This window comes from Odocoileus virginianus, chromosome 16 (assembly GCF_023699985.2).
Source record: "Odocoileus virginianus isolate 20LAN1187 ecotype Illinois chromosome 16, Ovbor_1.2, whole genome shotgun sequence".
Lineage (NCBI taxonomy): Eukaryota > Metazoa > Chordata > Mammalia > Artiodactyla > Cervidae > Odocoileus > Odocoileus virginianus.
In genome coordinates, this window is record NC_069689.1 from 9748775 (window position 1) to 9774144 (window position 25370).

Consider the following 25370-nt stretch of genomic DNA (forward strand, 5'->3'; position numbering starts at 1 on the left):
CCAGGCTTAGGACACTAATTAGTCAGGCCTGAAAGGGCTTTTCCCGTGTCCTGCAAGTTACGCCTGGTTCTGGTTCTCCTCGGCCTGCTACCCTATCTGCTTTCTAACCCCAACTCCTCACTACAGACTGGGCAGTCATGGGGCCGGTCCCTGTCTCCACGCCTGCCGGGATGCAGGTCTCCTTCAGGGTTCCCCAGCTGGACAAAGACGCATGCAGTAGGCGCTCCATAAACACGTGTGGAATGGCCTTCGCTTTGGCAGCACATACACTAAAATCTGAAGGACACAGAGATAGGGCCCCTGAGCAGAGATGACGCGCAAATTCGTGAAGCGTTCCATCTCAAAAAAAAAAAAAAATCTTAACAACAATTAAAAAAAAAAAAAAGTGTGGAACGAATGAATTCCAAGGCTGGATTTTCAACTCTAAGAAACTCCAGAAAACGGAAAACCGAGGTCCCCCCGAGGGCTCTCAGAAGCTCTGCATTGGGGAGCAACCCGCAGTGACATCGGAGAGCACCGTAAAATAGGCCCTAAGGAGGCAGCAAGCCCCCAGCGCGCGGGGACTGGGTTACCCTGCCCTCCCTCCGCACCCCGCCCCGACTTCCGACCCATGTCCAGAGTGACTTCGCGATTCCTTCTGTTTGCACGCGGCCCACGGCACTCAAGAAGCCTGTTTTTCAAGACAGCTGCGAAACCAACCCATAAGCTGGAGAAAAGAAAAAAAGAAAAGGTTACTGCTTGTGGCCCGTACGGGGATCGAACCCGCGACCTTGGCGTTATTAGCACCACGCTCTAACCAACTGAGCTAACCGGCCACCTGAGCGCATGGTGCCGCCGGCTCACTTACCAGATATCCACGCCTGCGCCGCATGGAGCCGGCCGAGCCCCTCCCGGCGGAGTCCGCTGCGCCGACTTCCACAGGGCGCCTGCCCGCCCGGGCTGCAGCCGTCCTCGTAGTCACACCCGTGGGCCAGATAAAAAAACAACTGAGGCCTTAGGGCCTTTAAGGAGAGGGGAGGAGACTTTTTAGAGCGAATTAGAGGCTTTCACCGGAAAAATGCAAGCTGCCCCTGAAACTTCTTAACTGGGGAGTAGGATTCTGCAATTCAGTGCTATTTTTATTCATCACTGCGAATCTCACAGCGTGGAAACTTCGTGTATCAAGAGCATTTGGCACTGCTAAATGCAGTTTGGAAAATGCAGAAAACCAGATAAAGGATCAAAGAATCTGAATTCCCCACCGCCCCGAAACAACGGCTAGTGGGGTCTTGGCATCCTTCCTGCCAATCTTTTTTCACTGGACGGTGTATTATATATATATGCAACCTTGTGAAAAAGAGTTTAATTTTTATGTTGCTTTTTGTACTTAATATTCTATTACATGTATATTTCTAAGTGAATGAAAATGTCATTTTAAGTGGTTCCTCAAGGTTTCTTTCTTTTTTTTTTTTTTTCCCTCAAGGTTTCTTAAGTAAGGCATAATTTTTCCTCCTCCCTCCTTTTGGAAATGTCTGGAAGTTGTCGTCATTTTGCCCTCTTTTGTTAACTAGCACATGAATAAATCACAAAATAGCTGTGGAATGGGCAATGTGACAGCCACTGCAAAGGTATAAGGTCTATATGCCAAAAAAAAAAAAAAAAAAAAACCCAGGAGAAAAGTGCTGCTAAGTTGCTTCAGTTGTGTCCAACTCCATAGACAGCAGAGACCCCATAGACAGCAGCCCACCAGGCTCCCCCGTCCCTGGGATTCTCAGGCGAGAACACTGGAGTGGGTTGCCATTTCCTTCTCCAATGCATGAAAGTGAAAAGTGAAAGTGAAGTCGCTCAGTCGTGTCCGACTCTTAGAGACCCCATGGACTGCAGCCCACCAGGCTCCTCCAGGCAAGAGCACTGGAGTGGGCTGCCATTGCCTTCTCCGGGAGAAAAGTGCTGGGAAGACAAAACTCAAAAACGCCCATTCTCCAGCCGTGTGTCCCCGGGGGGCTCTTGATCTCTGAACGGCCCTAACTGCCTGAGCTAATTCGCAGGTGCTGCAGCAGCACAGAAAAGGAGCTCCAGCTTTCCTAGTCTACGCCTCTGGTCTGAGCACTTCAAAAACCGCTCCCACGGGAGAGGGTTCACCAAGGCTCCCTGCTGCAAGCAACAGAAGCCAAGCCTAGTTAATCTTAACCAAACACATTTAATTGAAAAGATGTGGGGAAATAGATGGGGAAACAGTGCACACAGTGTCAGACTTTATTTTGGGGGGCTTCATAATCACTGCAGATGGTGATTGCAGCCATGAAATTAAAAGACACTTACTCCTTGGAAGGAAAGTTATGACCAACGTAGACAGCATATTACAAAGCAGAGACATTGCCAACAAAGATCCGTCTAGTCAAGGCTATGGTTTTTCCAGTGGTCATGTATGGATGTGAGAGTTGGACTGTGAAGAAAGCTGAGCGCCGAAGAATTGATGCTTTTGAACTGTGGTGTTGGAGAAGACTCTTGAGAGTCCCTTGGACTGCAAGGAGATCCAACCAGTCCATCCTAAGGAAAATCAGTCCTGAATATTCATTGGAAGGGCTGATGCTGAAGCTGAAGCTCCAATACTTTGGCCACCTGATGTGAAGAGCTGACTCATTGGAAAAGACCCTGATGCTGGGAGGGATTGGGGGCAGGAGGAGAAGGGGATGACAGAGGATGAGATGGCTGGATGGCATCACTGATTAGATGGACATGAGTTTGAGTAAACTCTGGGAGTTGGTGATGGACAGGGAGGCCTGGTGTGCTGCGATCCATGGGCTCGCAAAGAGTCGGACACGACTGAGCGACTAAACTGAACTGAAGTAGGGAGTTCCCCAGTGGTTAAGACTCTGAGCTGGCATTGCCAAGGCTCCAGGTTCGATCCCTGGTGGGGGAAATAAGATCTCATAAGCCTCCAGGTGCGGCCAAAATATAAATAAAATAAATATCATGAAAAGACACACAGGGAACCCAAAGCCCCTGCTCTGTGACAACCTAGAGGGGTGGGATGGGGAGGGAGGTTTAAGAGGGAGGGGACATATGTATATCTATGGCCGATTCATGTTGATGTATGGCAGACACCATCCCAATATTGTAATCATCCTCCAATTAAATAGAAGTAAAAAATACATATCATGAGAAGATGGGAAGTTGCTCACCTCACCAGCAGGGAAGGGTGGAGAACCAAGCGTGGACAAATAGCCACACAGTCAAAACATGCTCATTCAGCCTGGCCACACCCTAAGCCCCAGGAATCAGCTGTGAGCAAAACAGACCTAATCTTGTCTTCACAGAGCTCAGACCTGTGCTGCATCAGGGACCAAGAGACCCCGGGGACACATGGGTGGGGGGATGGACGACAATTTCCAGACATTTCCAAAAGGGGGGAGGAAGAAAAACTATGCCTTACTTAAGGCATAGACAGGTTTGGCAAAGACAGGTTTTAGAGTGCTTAGACAGGCTTAGGTGCTGTGCTGAGTGTATTAAACTGTGCTGCTAGTGGAGGGTTGATTGGACAAGTTCCTGGAGACTGGGACGCTTGACTGTGTTCTGAAGGACAAGGATAGATTGGTGTATGCCAGGGGGTAGAGTGAGCTGCCTACGATGGCAGGCATCCTGCCCATTTTGCTTACATGTGAATGTCCAGAGTCTAGCACCCTGCCTGAAATAATACATGTTTAATAAATAGGAGTCAGGTTGTTACTGAACCAAACTCGGGTCCCCTCTCTTGTTCATCAGAGCTGGTGCTCGGAATACCCCAACTCCCCAGGGGGTTTCAGCAAAGCATTTTTAAAGGCCAGGTGAGGGAGGGGGCGTCACGGGGTATGTGATGAGCTCACACACAGTTCTCTGATTGGGTGATGGTGGTAACAGGGTTACGATGGATGGTGTCACTGGGTTAACATTATCAGTCCTTTAAGCACCAGTAGGTCTGGGGCTTCACGCTCATGGTCATCAAGAAGTTAATTTCTTCCATTTGGTGGTGGTTGTTAGCACCTGTAAAACAACTCAGGATCTGTGCAACGGATACTTTTATCTAGGCGCTTCCAAGAGAAGCCAGAAAGAGGATGTGGGGGAGGGGGTCCATCCTGGGAAGTCCCCAAAGAGTTCTCAGCAACAAGATGGATAAACGAACTAATTTCAAAATTATCTCACACTTTAAAACAAAGTCAGATAAAGTTATTTCTCTGAGTTCAAACTGTCCTTTTCTGGCCCAGTCCTGATAGGGTTGCCAGATTTAGCAAATACTTCAGCATATGCACTACTGTCTTATGCACTATCTAGGGCATACTTATACTAAACCAGGGGCTTCCCAGGTGGCGCTAGTGGTAAAGAACCCACCTGGCCAATGCAGGAGAGATAAGAAAAGCAAGTTCCAGCCCTGGGTAGGGAAGATCTCCTGGAGGAGGGCAGGGCAGCCCAGGCTAGTACTCTAACCTGGAGAATCCCATGGACAGAGGAGCCTGGCGGGCTACAGTCCATGGGGTCGCAAAGAGTCGACAAGACTGAAGAAGATACTGAGCACACATACTAAACCAGTATTAGTTGTTGATCTGAAATTCAGTTTCAGCGGCATCCTGTGCTGTATCTGGCAACCCCACAGCCAGAGTAACAGCCGCTTGAAAGACCCCACCTAACCTGCTGCTTTCCCCGCTTTCTTCTGCCACAGCCCCATCAGCCTCTTTCGTGGTTGTTCCAGCCACATTTCCTGAGCAGGCGGGGCCCTCCCGGCCAAGGCCACCCAGGATTCAAGGTCGCGAGACGCAGTGACTAAGCACAGACGGCAGGGGGCACCCTAGACCGACGTAGTGAGCTGCACACTTGGGTGCCTGGGCTCCCCGGAGTCCGGTGACGGTGGAAGGCTGGGGCCTTTGCACAACGCTCTTCTCCAAACCCCTCCGAACGTCTCCAGCCATTTCTCACCCCATCTTACAGGACTTCCAGGACAAACAAGTCCTAATTTTCCACCTTTGAGTTAGGAAAACACATACATGATCAGAATTAGACACGTATAGTTACGTGGATTTTTAAACATCCAGGGGGGTGCTTTGTTGCATGCAACTATCTCAGATTTTAGTTGTTTGCTTTAAAATCAACGTATAAAACTTGTCATTCTGTTTATAAATTGGAACCTTTGGTATGAAAATAAAGGCACCACTGTATTCGTTTCCTCTCAGTGTGTATTAGTCACTCAGTCCTGTCTGACTCTTTGTGACCCCGTGGACCGTAGGCCACCAGGTTCTTCTGTCCATGGGATTCTCCAGGCAAGAATACTGGAGTGGGTTGCCATTCCCTTCTCCAGCTCAGGGATTGAACTGGGGTCTCCTGCACTGTAGGCAGATTCTTTGCCATCTGAGCCACCAGGGAAGTTCATTCACTTCCTCGGGGTGCCATAAGAAAATCCCACAAACCGGGTGATGAAAACAGCACAATTATTCACTCACAGTTTTGGAGGCCACAAGTCCAAGGTCGAGGTGTCTTCAGGACTGGTGCTCTCTGAAGGTTCTGAGGGAGAACCTGTTCCAGGCCCACTCCCACGCTCCTGGTGGCATTCTTGGATGCTCCCCGGCTTGCAGAAGCATCACTGATCTCTCCCTCCAACCTCACACTCATGGATCCCATGTTCCTAGAACAGCGCCAGGCACAGCACACATTCAACTTAGTATTTGTTAAATCTATGTCAAATTCACTGTGCTGAGCATTTCACAGCCTTTTCAATCTGGAAACGTGTCCTTTTGTCCTGGCACACGTGTCCTTTTTTTTCTGTTTTGCCCATGCAGTGAGGTTTGTGGGATCTTAGTTCCCCAACCAGGGATTGAACCCATGATCCTGCAGTGGAATCTTAACCACTGGACCACCAGGGAAGTCCCCTTTTCACATTTTTCATTTTGACTTGGGACCCTGGTGTGCAGAGACGAGAGAGCAAAACACTTTCAACATTGAAGCTGAATTCTTGCCAGCTGATTCTGGGAAAAAAGGAAAGAAGGGAAGGAAAAAGAGAAGTGAAATGCTTCATTGTACAATATGTACTATGTCAAAGCTGTTAGACAATACAAAAGAAAAATAGACAAACAGAAGGGTTTTTCAGATGTTTCTTCTAATTTGCTACAACAAATAGGTTGATTCAAGGGACTTGTAAAATGTACTTCTTGAGAATACGTGCATTCACTGGAGAGCTTTTAAAAAGGTCTCTTTTAGACACAACAGCTGTAGAAGCATAGGGAGCTGAAAGCCAAAGACCCAGGTCAGAGCCCAGGGGCCCACCAGTGAGTGGGTGATTTTGGTAAAGACCTTCCCCTCTCTGGATCCCCAACAACAGGCCATGACTTCTACAACCTGTCAGTCTGCCTGTTCAATTCCTCTCTCTCAAGGATGAAGGTTTACCCTTGTTATTATTGTTGTTTAGTTGCTAAGTCATGTCCAACTGTGACTCGAACTATTCATGGGATTTCCCCAGACAAGAATACTGGAGTGGGTTGCCATTTCCTTCCCCAGGAGAATCTTTCTGACCTGGGGATCAAACCTGTGTCTCCCACTTGGCAGGTGTATTCTTTATCACTGAGTCACCTGGAAGCCCAAGGTTTGTCCTAGATGCTCAACAGTCATCGAAAATCAGCTTGCCCCTTATCACGGAGGATGACAGAGCAGCTAGCTGATGGTGTTTCTTGATTACTCAACAACCTCTATCGAACACTTGCTCTTGGCCAGGCCTATTTTAGACCTGATGCAGAATCCAGCCTCCATACACTGACACCAAATTAAATTTTGGAGACAGTTTTGGGTGAAGTAGAAAAGAATGGGCTTCCTTGGTGGCTCAGGGAATCCACCTGCCAATGCAGGAGACATGGGTGCGATCCCTGGGCCGGGAAGATTCCCTGGAGGAGGGCATGGCAACCCATTTCAGTATTCTCGCTTGGAGAATCCCACGGACAGAGGAGCCTGGCTGGCTATAGTCCACAGGGTCACAAAGAGTCAGACACAACTGAAGCAACTTAGTACGGATGCACTTACTGCTATACAACAAAGTGACCCAGTTATACACACACACACACATATACAATCTATTTCATATTCTTTTCCATTATGGCTTATCACAGGACACTGAGCTTAGTTTCCCGTGCTGTCCAGGAGGACCTTGTTGTTTATGCACTCCACATATGCGCATTTGCACCTGCTAGCTCCTCCATTCCCCTTTGGCTTGATGGCTCCTCCTTTGTCTCCACATCTCCTCCCTTCTCTAGTTGACAACTGTGTGAACCTGCTCCTTGGGACTCAGGGGAGGTCTTGGAGGCTGAATGAAGTCTATTTCCTACAAACAAGACACTTAAAGGGGGACACGGAAAGGCTTTTGTGCCCAGGAGTGCTACAGGGTCTTGCCTGGCTTCAGACTCTGGGCAAAAATCAAACAGTATACTCTAGAGAGACAGAGACATCGCATCTACTCTTCATTCTTTGCATCACTCTTTGCAGAGGGTATTTTTATCCTCATTGCTCAGAAATGAGGAAACACTGGCCCTGTAACTTGGCTGGAGTCACTCACTTGGTTCACTCTCCTACCACTTTAAGAATTTTCCTATTCTCTTCTTAGGAAAAGTTTTTTTCACACTTAAAAGTCTACTGTGCCATGTGCTTTTTTGTTGGAAAAGTGCTTGGACTTCTCTTTAGCCTGACGTTTACTTGTTTTGCATCCACACTTGACCGCAACCTCATTCATAACTGCTTTGGTTAACTGCCATTCCTCATGTTCATTTGAATGGCTAATGTTCTTGCTCTTATTTCACATTCCTGCTCTTGTTAAGTTGCCTCTGAGATACATTTATTATTTATTTTTATATTATTATTATTATTTTGGCCATGCCACATGGCTTGTGGGATTTCCGTTGCCTGAGCAGGGGTTGAACCCAGGCCCCAACAGTAAAAGTGCTGAGTCCCAACCACTAGGCTACCAGGGAACTCATTATTTTCTGAAATCAATCTGATTTCTAATATCCACGGGTAGATTTGCATTTTACCCACCTTACCAAGGTTAACATGTGTGAATTTCTGTCTTTCCTAATTTTTCTAACTTCTGCCCATTTCCTGGTTTGAACATTAATTAAGAAGCTCAGCAGAAAGAGTCTGCTAAACATAGCTTGAATCTCTTGAGACTGGGAATTAGGGAAAAGCTAATGTTGGGATACAAGATTAACTGTCTGAGGAATAGTTTTGGAATGAGTCAAAAGGCGCAAGTGGCTATAATTAGGCGTTATTCATGCAGAGCTTTAAAAGCAGAGCTCCAAGGATGCAGGCTGGTTTCACTTCACAAGCATCTCTCGAGCATGTGACATATGCCTGGTGGCTGTATGTGCTGGGCAGGCAAGGGCTCAGGGTGGGGCCCTCCCTGGAGGAGCTCACAGCCTATTATTTCTCATCTGTCAATTCTCCTTTTGTCATTTAGTGCACAAGTGGTCTAAGGAAGCAGGTACCTAGGCCACACAGCTGAAACCCAAGAAGGCTGACCCCTCTGTCTATAAACTATACAGAAAGACCTTCCCAGGCTATTCTGAAGTAGCATTTCCTAGTCTTCTTAGAATTAAAGAAAGAGGAGATAGTGGGTCTCAAAATATGGTCATAAGTGCAGCAGTGGCATCACCTGGGATTCTGTTAGAGATGCACATTTTCTCTCTTTTTAATATTTATCATATTTATTTGTTTGGCTTCACTGGGTCTTAAAGTTGAGTCTTGCAGGATCCAGTTCTCTGACCAGGAATGGAACCTGTGCCCCCTCCACTGGGAGCATGGAGTTTTAGCCACTGGACCACCAGGGAAGTCCCAAGATGTGAATTTTCAAATCCCAGCCCAGAATGACAAACTCAGGAAGTCTGTGGTTGGGCCCCTGCAGAGTCCAGAATCACCTGAAGGCAGGTGACTTTGGAGCAAGTTAATGATTGAGAACCTCCGCTCTAGGCAAAATCTCACCCAATTCCCTTTCCGCCTTCCTGCTAAGGTCCCTGTTGGTCTCCTTTGATCTTCCACTCCGGAGGCCCTTCCACTCCCCTCTCCCAAGGTCTCCAAGTACGAAGTGCAGGTTGTGGACCAGGGTGCTGGTGTTCGTGGCGCTGGAGGGCTGAAGGCCAATAGCCCCTGCTCACCTGGGGAGGCACACCAAGGCTGTGTCTGCCTACAGGGGATGTCTCACTGTGACCCTTCCTCAGGGTCAAGATGCCCTGGGCTTCTTCAGGATTTCACTGCTAATTGTCCACAGTGAAGGTGAATAGAAAATCCAAATGATGATGCTACATGCATTCACCTGTTCACCCCTTAACAGGTATTCAGTGAATACCCAGAAACTCCTGCCTGCAGAAGAGATAAAGGACAGGTGGTGGGCTAAGGAACTTAGAATCTACCTTGGTAGAAGAAAAGAATATGAAAAAGACAGTGTGAGAAAGAAAGTGAGAGCAATGTGATTTAAATACAAGTCCTCACATAAGGGGAAAGGCTACAAGGAGATAGAAGAGAGAAATCAAATTCCAGTGATCTGGAGAGATTAGATGTGGCTTTTCAGAGCCAACAGGGACAGGACCACCCACAGTAATACCCACACCTCATCCAGCTCGAGAATGTAGGCCATCCTCAGCCATCAGACTGCCGGCATTCCAGAAAATATCGACATTACTATGAACTAGTAGTAGCAGAGATCCGTGGCTAAGTCGTGTCTGACTCTGCGCTTACTCTGAAGGGACGCACAGTTACTGTGAAGGGCCCCAGAGGCACCCAGTGGAGGGACTTCGATCACATCAATGTAGCATTCAGTCTCCTTGGAAAGAAAAAGAAGAGGCTCCAAGTTGACAAATGGTGGGGAAATAAAAAGGAACTGGTTACAGTCTGCACGATCTGTAGTCGTGCACAGAACATGATCAAAGTGTCACGCTGGGCTTCTGCTACAAGATGAGGTCTGTGTGTGCTCACTTCCCCATCGATGTTGCTATTCAGAATGGTTCTCTTGCTGAAATCGAAAATTTGGGGAATGAAAAATACATCCACAGGGTTCAGATGAGGCCAGACATTGCTTATTTAGTACCTCAAGCCCAGGAAGATGAGTTGAGTCTTGAAGGAAACCACATGGAACTTGTGTCAGATTCAGCAAGCCACAAGAATATCAGAAAATTTGTGGATGGTATCTACGTTTCTGAAAAAGGAACAGTTCAGCAGGCTGATGAATAAACTCTGGGTGGTCCAGCTACAGAAACCACAAGATGCCAGATGATTCTTTGGACTCATTTAGGATATTTTAAAGATGCAATAAAAGCTCTTTTGATTTGGGAAAAAACAATAATAATACCAGCAATAATCACCCCATTTTTTTTTCAATTCACTTGATAAAATTCACATAATGGACCATTCTAACCATTTAATACATACAATTCAGTGATTTTTACTAGACTTACAAAGTTGTGCAACCATCACCACTATCTAATTCCAGAATGCTGTCAACACCACAAAAAGAAATCCCTTACCTGTTAGCAGTCACTCTTATTCCCCCAGTCCCTGGAAGCCTGTATCTACATTCTGTCCCTATGGATTTGTCCAGTCTGGAATTATTCTGTAAACGGAATCATACAATAGGTGGCTTTTTGTGCCTGGCTTATTTCACTTAGCATCATGTGTTTGAGACTGATTTATGGGTTTGGCATTTCCTTCTGGGGCAATGAAAATGTTTTGGAGCTAGATAAAGGTGATGGTTCCACAACATCGTGGATGTACTGAATGTCACATTTTAAAATGATTGATTCTATGTTATGTGAATTTTGACTCAAATTTTTAAAGAGAAGTTAAAAAACAAAACAAAGTAAATACCTTTTGATGATGCCTTCGAATTGTGGTGCTGGAGAAGACTCTTGAGAGTCCCTTGGACTGCAAGGATATCAAACCTATCAATCCTAAAGGAAATCAACCCTGAATACTTACTGGAAAGACATGCTGAAGCCGAAGTGCCAATACTTTGGCCTCCTGATTCACAAAGGTGACTCATTGGAAAAGCCCCTGATGCTGGGAAAGACTGAAGGCAAAAGGAGAAGAGGGAGGCAGAGGATGAGATGGTTAGATAATATCACCGACTCAAGGGACATGGATTTGAGCAAACTCCGGGAGACATGAAGGACAGGGAAGCTTGGCATGCTGCAGTCCACGGGGTCACAAAGAGTCGGACACGACCTAGTGACTGAACAGCAACCACCTTTTGATTCAGCAGCTCCACTTTAAGAATTTCTCCTGTGGGTACACATGAACGTATGGAACATGATGTGTGTTCAGGACTGTCCCTGCAGCAGTGTTTGAAAGGTCAGCTTATTAGAAACAACCAAGATGTCCAGCAGGGAACCAGTTAAATAAGAGATGGTGCAACCATGAGGTGGGACTTCCCAGCTGGCTCAGTGGTAAAAGAATCCGCTTGTCAATCCAGGAGTCGAAGGAGATGAGATGAGAGAGAGATGATCCCTGGGTCAGGAAGGTCCTCGAGAGGAAGAAATGGCAACCCATTTCAGTATTTTTGCCTGGAGAATCCCCTGGTCAGAGGAGTCTGGTGGGTTACAGTCCATGGGATCGCAAAGAGTTGGACATGACTGAGCAGGCACACACACACCTAGAACTAGAAGAGCCACTAAATAAAATAATGAAGCTCTTTGGGTACTGTTAGGGGAAAGTGTCCAAGTTAAAGCATCAAGTAAAAAATGCAAAGTACAAAGCAGAGCCTATACGAGACTACCACTGGTGTAAGAAAGAGGGAAAAAAGAACAAAAGATTTCTTATGAGTTACCTACTTTATGCGGAGAGGAACTGGGGACAGAACAGTGGGAGGGAGGATTTCCATTCTGTTCTGTTTTTGTTATTTTTGAATCTTGAATCATGGGACTATATTATCTATAGTCAGTGGATATTCAATTGTAACATGCGACTGCAAAGAAGAGGTATCAATCGACAATTATTTAGTGTATCCCAGCCCAGTTAAAGCTGAAGGCTGTCGTCAGGCATTAGGTCCCAAATCACTAAATTCTCAGGACGGCTGGGGATAGCGCTCCCAGGGAAAGTCGCCTACACTCAAAAGCCAGGAACAGCTTAAAGCTGCAAGGAGGGTTGCTTAGCAACTAGAGTGAGGAGGCGGGCCGTACTGCGCACGCGTACGTGTAGGACCGGAGGGCGCCGATGGGTCGTTTTGCGCACGCGCGGACTCCGGCCTCGGGGTGGTCCGGACCTGACGGTTGCTAGGGTGACAGGGATACAACATGGCCGCCGGATCCTAACGCTCTCCGTTTAGGGACCACCACGGAGGTCCTAGTTCGGAACCCTGCCTCTAAGGAGTGGAAGCCAGGGCCTACACTTTCTATCCCTTTCTTCTCCGTCCAGTATCGGCAAAGGGTTGTCGCCGGCTTCCGCGTCCAGGATGAAGAGTTGAGTGGAGCCCCACAAGGGGCGGGACCGGAGGGCGAGTGGCGGCGGGTGGGGGCCGGCTTCGGGAGGCACTCGGTGGCCGGTGGGAGGTGGGCAGTTTGGGGGAATCCCAAACCTCGGTGGGCTGTCGGGGACCCGCGTCTCCGGGGGCAGCCGGAGGGGGCAGCCCGAGGGGTTCAGGGCTGGTCGGGCTGTGAGGGGTTTCAGAATGTCGACCCGAGTCCAGCTGAGGTTTATTTTGGTGCAAGGTTACATTAGAGTTTGGGGAGTTTTTAATTCTTTTAAATGGTGGGTTGAAAACATTTGGCAGTAATGTAGTGAGCGGTTACAGCGTGGCTTCGTACCTTTTATTGTCCTACCTACTATTGGTTTAGTAGACAGTTGAGAGGAAAGCTGGGCTGTGTATTTTACTTTATTATTACTTTCGGGTCAGGTAGTACTGTTTTTGTCAGAACTTCTTTACAGAAATTTTGAAAGAGCCTTTTAGTGCAAGAGCGTTGCTGGGAAGTTATGAAATGAGATAATCATCTTTGAAAATGTGAGGGGTACCATATTTTTCTGTGCTTCAGTGTGTGGATTATGAACAATCCAAGTGTAATCAACTACTTTTTTATTTTTACATTACTGTACGGATATAGTTGTCATTTATGCTGTGAATCTGAGGTCCAGAAAAATTCCAACCTGTTTTGCTGTGAAAAGATTAAATTATGTTGGGTGTAGTTATGATGTTAAATTTGCATTGTATCCTGATTGTCAGTTGATAATCGGTATATTGCATAAATTGTGTAACAAAGATGTTTAAAACAATTCATCTCATTCATCCTTTCCAAGACATTCTTACTTTCTTCATATAATTTATTTTTCCCTGTACTGGGTCTTCATTGCTTCACGCAGGCTTTCTCTAGTTATATCATGTGGGGGCCGCTCTTCGTTGTGGTGCCTGGGTTTATTGTGGCGGCTTCTCTTTTTGCCGAGCACAGGTTCTGGTGCACAGGCTTCAATAGTTGGAGCACTCGGGCTCAGTAACTGCAGCTCACAGGCTTTAGTTGCTCCCAGGCATGTGAAATATTCCCTGACCAGAGATCAAACCCGTGTCCTCTACATCAGCCGGAAGATTCTTACCCACTGTACCACCAGCGAAGTCCAGGAGGTTCTTATTTTCTTTCGTTAGATATTGTTTAAGTGATTATCTTTTTCAGTAATGCACCCAAAGCAGTAGTTAGAATACAAGGTCTACAAAAGGCTTTACATTTTTATGTATAGTGTGGACTTACATATACATATATTTTACTGTATTCCTTTTTTTCCCTTCCCAACTATTTATTTTGAAAAAATTTCGAATCTACAGAAAAGTTCCAAGAAGAGTACACTGAATATCTGTACACCCTTCACCTAGATGCTCCATTTGCTGTATGTTTGTGTGCCGTCTCACCGTGCGCTGGCATTGTCTCTCTCTCTGAATTATGTATTTATTTTCACTAAACCTTTTGAGAGTTAGTTGTAGACATCATTACATTTCACCATTAGTAATTCAGCAAGTATCTGATAAAAGCAAGAACATTCTCCTGCATAATCACAGTAAATAGCATGCCGATAGAATATTGCATTGTAGTATGCAGTCTATATCTCACATTTCCCCAGTTATCCCAATAGTATCCATGATAGGTGTTTTTATTTTTTCCAGGATCCCGGTCAAAAATCACAAATGAAAAAAAAAATTAAAAAAATCACAAATGTTAGCATATATATACATATATATATACACACACACACATAGTGCATATATATATACACACACACATGATCTATATGTTTATATTTGCATTTTATGATTTGTATCTTTTAAACTTTTGTTTTTTAAAAACAATATTTATTTATTTGGCTGTACCAGGTCTTAGCTGCAGCATGTGGGATCTTCAGTGTGAAGTCTTAGTTGTGGCACCTGGGATCTGGTTCCCTGAGCAGGGATCGAACCCAGAGCCCCTGCATTGGGAGCTCGGAGTCTTAGCCACTGGGCCACCAGGAAAGTCCCAAAGGGTGAAGTTTAAATTTTAAACTTTTATGTTTTTTCTCCAAGTGTAATTGACCCACAGCACTGTGCTGGTTCCAGCTGCACGGCATGGTTATGGTGTTTCTGCACATCACAAAATGACCACCATTTTTACGAGTCTATGAATAATTTTACATCTTTTTGTGTTTTCATGATGTTTAGTAATTCAGGTCACCATTTTTCCCACACTGCATGAACTAATTAATTTGGTACAGCCTTCTTTATTGAAGGATCTTGACCTTGTTTTTAGTGATTTGGTTTGAAGTACTATCTCTCTCAGAGAGAGTGGGAATTAGAAGCTGAATCCTCTTTTAAACTCTAGTTGAGAGTTACACTTAGTAATTAACTTTCCCCTTAGTTCTGACTGGAGAAGGAAATGACAACCCAGTCCAGAATTCTTGTTTGGAAAATCCTGTGGATGAGAACCCTGGTAGGCTACAGTCCATAGGGTTGCAAGAGTTGGGCACGGCTGAGTGACTGAAACAACACCATAATTCTGATGCTTATCACCTGCCTTGATTAAGATCTTTAGAAGCAGTTTTAATACAGATAGTTGGATTCGGGTGTGACAGTTTTAGAATTGCACAAAAAGTGACTTTGAACTCCATTTTCATGCTTTAAATAAACAGGCCTCAGTTTGGTAAAAATGAATACAGTCTTAATATGGACAACTTATTTATCTTCCGCGTTCTATCTGCCTTTTTCATATAGCTATATTATTTAAACTTTAAAAAAATTGTTTATTTTTGGCTGTACTGGGTTTTAGTTGCTATGTACTCGAAGTCTTTCTGTAGTTGGAGCAAGTGGGGGCTACTCTCTAGTTGCAGTTCATTGGCTTCTCATTGCAGGATCTTCTCTTGTTGCTGAGCATGGACTCTAGGCTCATGGGCTTAGTTACCCCAAGGCAAGTGGGATCTTTCCAGACCAGGAATCAAACCTGTATCTGCTGCATTGATAGGCAATTCCCAACCACTGGCAGCCAGAGAAGTCCTATTAATGTTTATAGTCCTCAGCATATAAGTCTTTCACTTTCTTGGTAGGATTTGTTTTTATTATTTTTTGATGCAATTTAAAAGGGATTATTATTTATATTCCTTTTCTGATATTTCATTGTTAGCGTAAAGAAATACAACCAATTTCTGTATGTTAATCTTGTATCCTGCTGCCTTGCTGAACTTAATCAGTTCTTGTAGTTTGTGTGTCTTTAGGGTTTTCTATATATAGTATCATGTCATCTGCATATAATGACAGTTTTACCTCTTCCATTCCAATCTGGCTGTCTTTTATTTTTTTCTTGTCTGATTGCTGTGGCTAGAACTTCCAATACTATGGTAAATAAAAGTGGTGAGAGTGGACATCCTTATCTTGTCCCAGATTTTAGTGGAAAGGCTAAGAGCCTTTTCATTTTTATTGACTTCAGTTCAGTTCAATCGCTCAGTCATGTCCAACTCTTTGCAACGTCATGGGCTGCAGCATGCCTGGCTTCCCTGTCCATCACCAACACCCGGAGCCTGCTCAAACTCATGTCCATTGAGTCGGTGATGCCATCTCATCATCTCATCCTCTGTTGTCCCCTTCCCCTCCCGCCTTCAGTCTTTACCAGCATCAGCATCTTTTCCAATGGGTCAGTTCTTCCCATCAGGTAGCCAAAGTATCGGAGCTTCAGCTTCACCATCTGTCCTTCCAATGAATATTCAGGACTGATTTCCTTTAGAATTGACCTGTTTGATCTCCTTGCTGTCCAAGGGACTCTCAAGAGTCTTCTCCAACACCACAGTTCAAAAGCATCAATTCTTCAGCATTCAGCTTTATTTATGGTCCAACTCCCACATCCATACATGACTACTGGAAAAACCTTAGCTTTTACTAGACAGACCTTTGCTGGCAAAGTAATGTCTCTGCTTTTTAATATGCTGTCTGGGTTGGTCATAGCTTTTCTTCCAAGGAGCAAGCATCTTTTAATTTCATGTCTGCAGTCACCATCTGCAGTGATTTTGTAGCCCAGGAAAATAAAGTCTGTCACTGTTTCCTTTTTTTCCCCATTTATTTGCCATGAAGTGATGGGACTGGATGCCATGATCTTAGTTTTTTGAATGTTGAGTTTTAAGCCAGTGTTTTCACTCTTATTTTTCACTTTCATCAAGAGTCTCTTTAGTTCCTCTGCGCTTCCTGCCATAAGGGTGGTATCATCTGCATATCTGAGGTTACTGAGATTTCTCCCAGCAGTCTTGCTTCCAGCTTGTGCCCCATCGTTTTTACTGGCTACATAATATTTCAGCTTGTGGATTCAATCCCTGATCAGGGAACGAAGCTCCAGCAAGCCATGTGGCCAAAAAAAGATGCAGAACTTTTCTATCACCTGCGAAAGTTGTCTTGTGCTCCTTTGCAATCAATCCCCTCCTCCACTCCTGGCTCCCAAGATCATTGATATGCTCTCTATTACTAAAATATTGCCTTTTCTAGAATTTCGTATAAATGTAGTAAATATAAGTGTATGTGGTTTTCTGAATCTGTCTTCTCTGTTTAGCATGGTTTTTTTTGGTTCATGCACGTAGTGGCAGCTTAGTAGTTTGGTCCTTTTTATTGCTGTATTCTGTCCCATGAATATGCCACAGTTTGTCTATTCATTTTTCAGTTAGTGAGCATTTGGCTTGTTCCATTTTGTGGCTGTAGTGAATAATTCTGCTATGAACAGTCATGTACAGGTCTTTGTGTGGACATTTGTTTTCATTTCTCTAGATTCCTAGGAGTTGAATTGCTGGATTGGGTTGGAAGTGTGTATTTACTTTTATAAGAAGAGTAAACACTGGTTTCTAAAGTGGCTGTGCCATGTTTAATTTACTGCCGTCCGTGTGTGAGAGATCCGTTTATTCCACATCCTAGTCAGCACTTGGTGTTTTCAGTCTTTTAAATTGGAGCCACTCTGGCGAATGTGCTTTAGCTCGAGTTTTGAGAGCTAGCTGTCGTCGTTCTATCTGCTCATCAGCGGTCTTCAGTCTTCCTGGTGGCCCAGTCCGTAAACAGTCCGCCTGCAGTACAGGTGACGCAGGAGACTCAGGGCAGATCCCTGGGTCGGGAAGATGCGCCGGGGGAGGAAATGCCAGGAGAAGCCCATGGCAGAGCAGCCTGGCAGGCTGCAGGCCAAGCATTGCAGAGAATCAGGCACGACTGAGCAAACCAGCACACACAGCACTGTGTGAAAGGCACAGGTTATGGCTCAGTGTGGACGTGGCCAGGGGATGTTGTGACTGGAGTGCTGGGACAGAAGACCCGGACGTTTCCAGTAAGGGAAGAGCAAGCGCGACTGTGGTCGCTACTTCGGAAGGTCATGCCGCTCACCGCGGGAGTCTGTGTGGCGCTGTTCCTCCAACCAAAGAGTGGGTCTCTATATCATGGGCTTCCCTGCTGGCTCAGACAGTAAAGAATCTGCCTGCAAAGCAGGAAACCTGGGTTCAGTCCCTGGGTCAGGGAGATCCCCTGGAGCAGGAAATGGCAACCCACCTGAGTACTCTTGCCTGGAGAATTCCATGGACAGAGGAGCCTGGTGGGCTATAGTCCATGGGGTCTCGAAGACTCAGACACGACTAACACTTTCACACTTTCACATCATTGGCAGTGGGGTTCCCAAGCTCTGCCTTTTACATGGGCGTTGTCAGCTGAGCCATTGCTTTGGCAAGGGTCTTTTACCATGGTCACCACTCTTATGAGTACATTTGTGTGACTTCTAGCATCTCCTGGGCAGCATTCTGTTCATGGGAGACAGCAGTGGCAGTGTGGTTGGGGAATTCTTCTGGGATCAAACTCCCTGCCTGTAAAGCCTACTGCTTTATTGATGTGACCCTGGGCAGGCTACCCAAACTCTCAGTGCCAAAGTTCCTCATTTGTAAGATGGGTTAATGAGGTACCTGTTGCAAGGGATTGTTGAGATGATTAAATGAAAGTGGTGCCTGATGCTTAGCATTCAGATCTTGGTGTTTGGTAAATATCTTTCTCTGATAGAAGGAACCAGGACTCCTTGTCCAAATGGCAGTCCTAGGACTGAAACAGAAAATACACAAGATTTTGTAGTGCCCGAAAGTAAGAAAGTACTGAAAAAACAAATAATGTAAACTTAGACAAACAAACCTTGTCGATGGGGGCATGTCAAAGGGACCAAGGAGCCAACAGAAAGAGCTCCTAAAGGCTAGAGCGGGAACAGTTTGAAGCAACACACTAAAGTAGCATTGGATTATCCCAGAATATAAAATAAATATCCATGGATTCCTACTAACATTAATGAAGAAACATATTCTGAAAGAGAGTTTGATGGAGGACTGTGAAGGTAGTTTAAGGAGCATCCTTCTAGTCATTTATCCTCCCTACCCTTCTGATCTCTCTGTTGTGTTTATATGGATGGTCTGACCTGGGAAAGGAAGTGACCTTCGAGGCAGGCGAGCGCTCTCATTGTGATCTGAAATACCTGGTATTTAAACACAGATGAATAAAAAAGGATTGGTTGCCAGTTAGTCAATAGTAATAATTCTGTGATTCAGCTGTCAAAGTTCCTCCTGCAATGTGTGTTTGGAGGACTATAGGAATATTGGATTAGGGGCATGTGACATGGCATTTCTTCTTTGATTCATTTGTTGAGGAGTATGTCCAGGGCATGAAAGAGGCCAGTAGACTTTGCCTTTAAGAGGGCTTATGGCCTTATGGAGAGAGGTGCAGAGTGGACCACAGACAGGTCTGTGGCAGAGGACAGGGTGCACACAGAAGGAGGAAAGACATCTGCCCCGAGGCCTGCCCGCCAGCTTGGTCCTGGGAGATGAGAATCTGCAGTATCACATATTCAGTTTTGGACACTAAGTATCCGTCAGTTTGCCTTTCATATCATCTAAACATGAGTGTGGCTCTCTCCCTCTGCCTCTCTTTTTAAGTAAAGGACCTAAACTTGGAGGCTCAGAACACTCTGTCCTCAAGCTGAGGGGCTGTGTCTTACTGATCTCTGTGTCTTCCATGCGTGGCCCAGTGCCTGATGTGTAGCTGGTGCTCATGGCCTTTATTGATGTCCACAGTCATGTAGTCACACCACCAGGGGTGTTTAATTTAGGCTGAAGTGTAGTGCACATTGGGCTTCCTGGCTGGCACTAGTGGTAAAAAAAAAACAACAAAAAAACAACCCACCTGCCAATGCTAGACATGTAAGAGACATGGACTCGATTCCTGGGTTGGGAAGATCCTGGCATGGCAGCCTACTCCAGTGGTCTTGCCTGGAGAATCCCACAGACAGAGGAGCTGGGGGAGAAGCCCATGGATAGGTGGGCTACAGCCCGTAGTGTCAGAGAGAGCTGGACACAACTGAATCGATTTAGCGTGCCTGCACAGCAGAAATTGCGTTGGGGGGGGTGTGGGTCCCAAGACCACCCCTAGATTTGCTCAGAGAGCTCACACGATTCAGGTTACACTCTTAGAGCTGTGATGTCCTCAGTGAAAGGATGCAGAACCGCGATGGAGAAGTGATGTGGGGCACAGCCTAGAGGAAGCGAGACACATGCTCCCGAGTCCTCTCCTGGTGGAGTCACGCAGGACACTTTTCATTCTTCCAGCAGCAGGCTGTGACAGCATGTGTGACCTGCTTTCTGTAAGCACAGCTCACGAGAACCCCACTGCTGGGGTTTTTACTGGGAGCTGAGAACACAGGCACCCTCTGCAGATTCAGTGCAAACCGTGCTGCTTGCTTGAAGAGTGTAGGCATCGTGAGTGACTCTTAACTGCATAGAGACTGGTGGGAGCCCTTCCCAAATCCGGGTTCCCAGATGGCAGGCAGGGCCAACCTTGCAAGCAGATGTCTCTATGGAGAGTGGCTTTTGGCCTGCCATGTAAGCTTTTTTCTGCATAGTAATAGCCTGTCTCTTTTCAGGGGAATTTCTGGGCATTCCAGTCTAGTCCATCCAAGAGAAGGGAATGGTTTGGTGGTGTTTTAATGAGCAGCAATTATTCCCTGGCTGTTCCTTGACGAGCAGGAGTGGGGTTAGGTGGGTCAGGTGGGTCTTCCTGAGGACCAGAGGACAGATTACTCATAGAAGCATCCGTCTGGTTGAATTTTCCCACAAAGTTTCAAGTTTGGAGGCTCCCTAAGAAGTTTGTCAGAGTAGTTTGATGATGCTGCAAACTGGACACACTAGTGGTAAGCCACACACAGGGCCTGTGTTCTGGTTGGTTTGTTTTGAAGAAGCTTCTCGGGAGGATTCACCCAAGAATCTTACTGGTCTGGTTCCAGGACTTCCTGGGCAGGTGACCTGTTTGAGGGAGGCTCTGGGCTTTCGTTGAAGCTGTGGTTGTCAAGCGGGTTACAGCTTCTGGTTTTAGTCAGAAGGACTCTGACGCTTGTATCCTGCAGACCCCACCAGGGCTGAGCCCTGCCTCACTCCAGCCGGCTGCTCTCGGAGGGCGAGCGGGGTGAACTATAGAACTGGCAGAACAGCTTCAGACTCCTGCCGTGCTGGGAGCTCCGTCAGTTACTTTCTCCTCAGGGAAGACTGGGTGAGGAGGGATTGTAGGGTTAAACACCCGCGGTGTGGGGGTCTGGAGCAGCCCCGGGCATGTTAGCTGGCGTTCCTGAGAGCCCTGTCCGTTCACACGCATGGCAGCCCCCTGTGTGCGCCTGCTGACCTGGGGACACGCCGCTGATTCAGGGGAAGTCTGAGGAGTTCCGGAGTCAAGCCTGTTTCTCTTTAACCTAACCTGCATTTTCTAAGTTTATTTGCTTGTGGAACCCCCTTTTGGGGAGTACCCGTTACTGTCTTAGGGGTACTTGGTTCTGCAGAACTCAGTTTGGAAAATGCTCGTTGGGAGAATATCCGCGCCCTCGGGCAGTTTTCCTGCAGGTGATGCCTGGGGACGCCCTTCCCCATGTGATGGCCCAGCTCTTCTCACACAAAGTACAGGCCGTCGCAAGGCTTGGCTTCCGTCATACTGTTTGCTTAGGACTGTGGCTTTTAGCGTACAGATTTCCTTACATGTGAATTGTTGTTCAGTCGCTGAGTCGTGTCTGACTCTTTGCAACCCCATGAACTGCGGCACGTCAGGCTTCCCTGTCCTTTACCATCTCCCTGAGTTTGCTCAAGCTCACGTCCATTGAGTCAGTGATGCCATCCAACCAACTCATCCTCTGTCGTCCCCTTCTCCTCCTGCCTTCAGTCTTTCCCAGCATCACGGCCTTTTCCAGTGAGTCAGCTCTTTGCACTAGTGGCCAAAGCATTGGAGCTTCAACTTCAGCATTGGTCCTTCCAATGAATATTTAGGGTTGATTTCCTTTAAGATTGACTACTTTGATCTCCTTGCAGTCCAAGAGACTCTCAAGGGTCTTCTCCAGCACAACAGTTCAAAAGCATCAATTCTTCAGCGCTCAGCCTTCTTTATGAATGGAATGGTCATAATACTAAAACCATATTTCGTTGTCTCAAGCATTCTTTTTTTTTTGCTGTTGTTTTCTGTGTGTTTGTCTTGGTGTAATATAGTTTATGTCCAACTCTTGTAAGTTGGCAGGACCAAGTCCTGTGAGTGTTGGGGTTGGCAGTCCTGCCCAGAGAGTTTTCATTTGGGAAATAGGATGGCGACCTGTTTCAGGAGCCAAAAGAGGCTCTCTGGAGCTAACCACAGAAGAGGACATCTAGTCTCCCTGTTAGGGGGTCTGTGGGGGAATATAAGTGGTCCCTAAACTTTGCTTTTCTCATTCAAGAGGTGGTTTCAGTCTGCTTTAGTTGTGAGGACCACTGAGGCTCACTACACTTCACAGTGTGGAGGTGTATTATAATTATAACCGTTAATTAAGGCTAAGCTTGAGAACAGGACAAGTCTAGAGCAGGAAGGCCTGGCCCTCCCGGGAACTGGAACCATGGTGAGAGCCAGTTCTTGTTGGGTCTGGGCAGTGGGACTTCGTGAACATCACTGTTCCGACAGTAATATGATCTGAGTCTGTTTTCCTTTGTGCCTTTCCCTGCAAATACTCTTTATATCTTTTCTGTTCCTCATACTTTCTACTTATTCCTAACTTTGGCTTGCTTTTTTTTCTTCCAGTTTTTAAATACTGGAGTATAATGTCCATCCAGAAAACTGCATGAGTTATGAGTCCAGGTTGGTGAGTTTTCAGACAGTGAACGTACCCGTTAACCTGCTGCATGGTCAGGGGACAGAGCTCACCATGTCCTGAAGTCCCCGGGGTAACCACTGTTCTGACTCTGACACCACAGAGTTGTCTGTTTTAACAGCTTTATTGAGATATAATTTACGTGCTATAAAGTGCACCCAGTTAAAGTATATGATTCAGTGATTGTTGGCATTTTTACTGAGTTCTGCAACCATCATCATCATCATCTGTTAAAGCACTTTCCTCATCATCCCAAAAAGAAACCAGTATCAACTCACATCAACTCCCCCTTTCCCCCAGACCCCGCCCACCCTCGGCAACCACTCATCTACTTTCTGTGTCCGTGGCTTTGCCTGTTCTGGACGTTTCATGTAAACAGCCTTTTGTGCTTGGCTTCTTTTGCTTAGCATAATGTTCTCACATTTCCTCCATGCTGCAGCATGTGTCTGCGGCTGAATACCGTCATTGTGTAGCTAGACTGTATTTTGTTGATCTGTTTTATTTACTTGGCCATGCCAGGTCTTAGTTGTGACACTCAGAATCTTCATTTATTTAGGTTTTATTGCGGCGTACGGGATCTTTAGTTGCAGCTTGTGGGATCTAGTTCCCTGACTAGGGCTCGAACCTGGGTCCCTACATTGGGAGTGCAGGGTCTTAGCCTCTGGACCGCCAGGAAGTCCCTGTTGACCAATTCTTTAGTTGATGGGCGTTTCTTTTCTTCCGACTTCTGACTATTGTGAAAATGTTTCCACGAACATATGTGTAACCGCATTGTTTAGACTTATGCTTTCATTTCTCTTGAGTCTGTACCCTGGAGCGGAATTCTGAGTCATAGTTGTATTAGTTTATACTTCCAGCAGAAGTGAATGGGAATGTATAGGATTTTAAAGAAAATCCCAACATTGTGTCATTTACCTGGAAATACTTTAGTATCAATATTTCTTGCTAGTGGATAAGCACTTAAAAATCTTTAAGCACACTATTTCTCAAAAAACATTACTCTAAAAAACTGGGCCTTTTTTCTGTTAGTTTGTTCAAATCAGAATTCATGCAAGGTATTAAAAGTGTGCTCTGTCTGAAAGAGAAGGCCCCCCCTTTGGAGAGGATGGTTTTAAAAGCCTGCTCTCCGTTGATGTGGGTTTGGGAGCTGCAAGCGATGGGCTCCTTTCGGCGCAGGCTTGTTTGATAGGTTTCCGATCTGTCTGCTGCTGGTCAGGTCCACGCTCAGTGTTCTCTCCTCTTGAGCCTCTTATTTTTGTCGTGCCTTGCTGCGTCAATCTACACGGGTCTCCTTGCTCTCTAAGGCAAGTGCCTGGGTGGGGTGGAGACTGGCTGCCTTCCTGACTTTGCAGTGACCTTGGTGCAAGGCTGAGTAGCTTGTTCACCTGTCAAGTCTCACGACTGCTTTCTGTGGAGTTTTTTTGGTCTTCTCCTCTTAATTGAACCACGGAAGCTTTTCCAACCCAATGAAGCGTTTGCTTTCTGGGCTTCTCTCTCGCCTTCCGTTTCTGCTTGGGAAGCAGCCCATTCCCCCTGTGCTCACTCCTGTCTGGAGAGCACTTGTCAGGGGGTCAGGAGTGTTCGCCTCGCTCCGTCTTGCTGGCTTTTCCTGCTGCTGCCCTGGGCCGGCAGGCACAGTGGACGCGGTCTGCAAAGGCAGCGTCGCTGCAGGCAGTCTTCCGCCGCCGTCTGTTCCATCCTGATGAACCGGGCCCTCCAGCGGCCGGCCTGCTCGCTGCCCCTCGCCGCTTCACTGCGTGGATTCGGTCTTTGTTCCCAGCACGCTCTAGGAGACTCCTTTCTGTACCTGTCGAGGTTCGGTCTGGAAGATGGGAACTGCTCCAGGTATTTCAGGTGGCAAGGGATTTACCGTAGTGACTTGGAGGCTTATGGAACCACCATCTGTGCCCCGGTGATGGTGGTAGTGGCCGCAAACCCAGGGAGACGCGCTGTCAGCTTCCAGAAACTCGGGGCACGAGAGCCCCAGGAGCCTGCTGCAGGTCCGCCGGGCCTTGTGTGGGACCTCGGAGGGTGGTTTTCAGGAGTGTGCTCCCCGGCCTCTGGGGCATGGCCACCCATGCTGCCCGCCTCGGCGCTCTGCTCTCGCAGCCTGTAGGGTCCCGAGCCTTTCCTGGCCTCGTGTGAGTCCCCGCTGCGCGAGGGGGTCAGAGACTGTTGCCAACACACAGCCCAGCTTCGTTTAAAACGAGGGAAACACAAGCACAGCATCCTCAGTGTGCTGCTGTTGGGCTGTCTTACAGGTGGAGACATCTGCTGTCTGGAAGCGAGTGTGAAACAGATGCACAAATGAACTTTTATTTTTATAATTGTTTTTATTTATAGACTATAAAGCAATTGGCAAAATAGGAGAGGGAACGTTTTCTGAAGTTATGAAGATGCAGAACCTGAGAGACGGAAACTACTATGCATGTAAACAGATGAAACAGCACTTTGAAAGGTAGGCGGGCCGAGACCTGTGTGAGACTAAACAGAGATACAGGTGCAAATCGACAAGAGGAACTTAATGGGAAAATTGTATTCATGCAACAACATGCAACATCAGATTTCTTTGGGCAGAGAGGATTAAAGGCTAATTTTATGTTTATTGTATTGGAATTTATCATGTCCAGGTTTACTATAATACTAATAACAGTCACAAAAATTTAAACTGGAGAAATATACCTCAGTTTAAACTGTCTGTATGTTCCTAAGAGTTGTGTTTGTTGGAGTTTTATAATTGAAACCTTAGATTAGAGATAT

At 46.4% G+C, this 25370-nt stretch overlaps 1 protein-coding gene, 1 non-coding gene and 1 pseudogene across 4 annotated transcripts in view; 2 read left to right on the forward strand and 1 right to left on the reverse strand.

The window, feature by feature from the left end:
- Positions 1 to 741: 741 nt before the first annotated feature.
- On the reverse strand, positions 742 to 815 carry TRNAI-AAU (transfer RNA isoleucine (anticodon AAU)). Its single transcript has one exon. It is a non-coding gene; the product is annotated as a tRNA-Ile (tRNA).
- An 8790-nt stretch (positions 816 to 9605) lies between these two features.
- On the forward strand, positions 9606 to 10209 carry LOC110150521 (large ribosomal subunit protein uL6-like; annotated as a pseudogene).
- A 2130-nt stretch (positions 10210 to 12339) lies between these two features.
- The window catches only part of MOK (MOK protein kinase), a 42020-nt gene continuing 28989 nt past the window's right edge, over positions 12340 to 25370 (forward strand). For all 3 annotated transcript variants that reach the window (XM_020913461.2, XM_070477797.1, XM_020913462.2), the window contains exons 1-2: positions 12340 to 12431; positions 24954 to 25068. In XM_020913461.2, the coding sequence (XP_020769120.1) occupies positions 12425 to 12431; positions 24954 to 25068 (122 nt within the window). In that variant the 5' untranslated portion in view covers positions 12340 to 12424. The remainder of the gene's footprint in view (positions 12432 to 24953; positions 25069 to 25370) is intronic.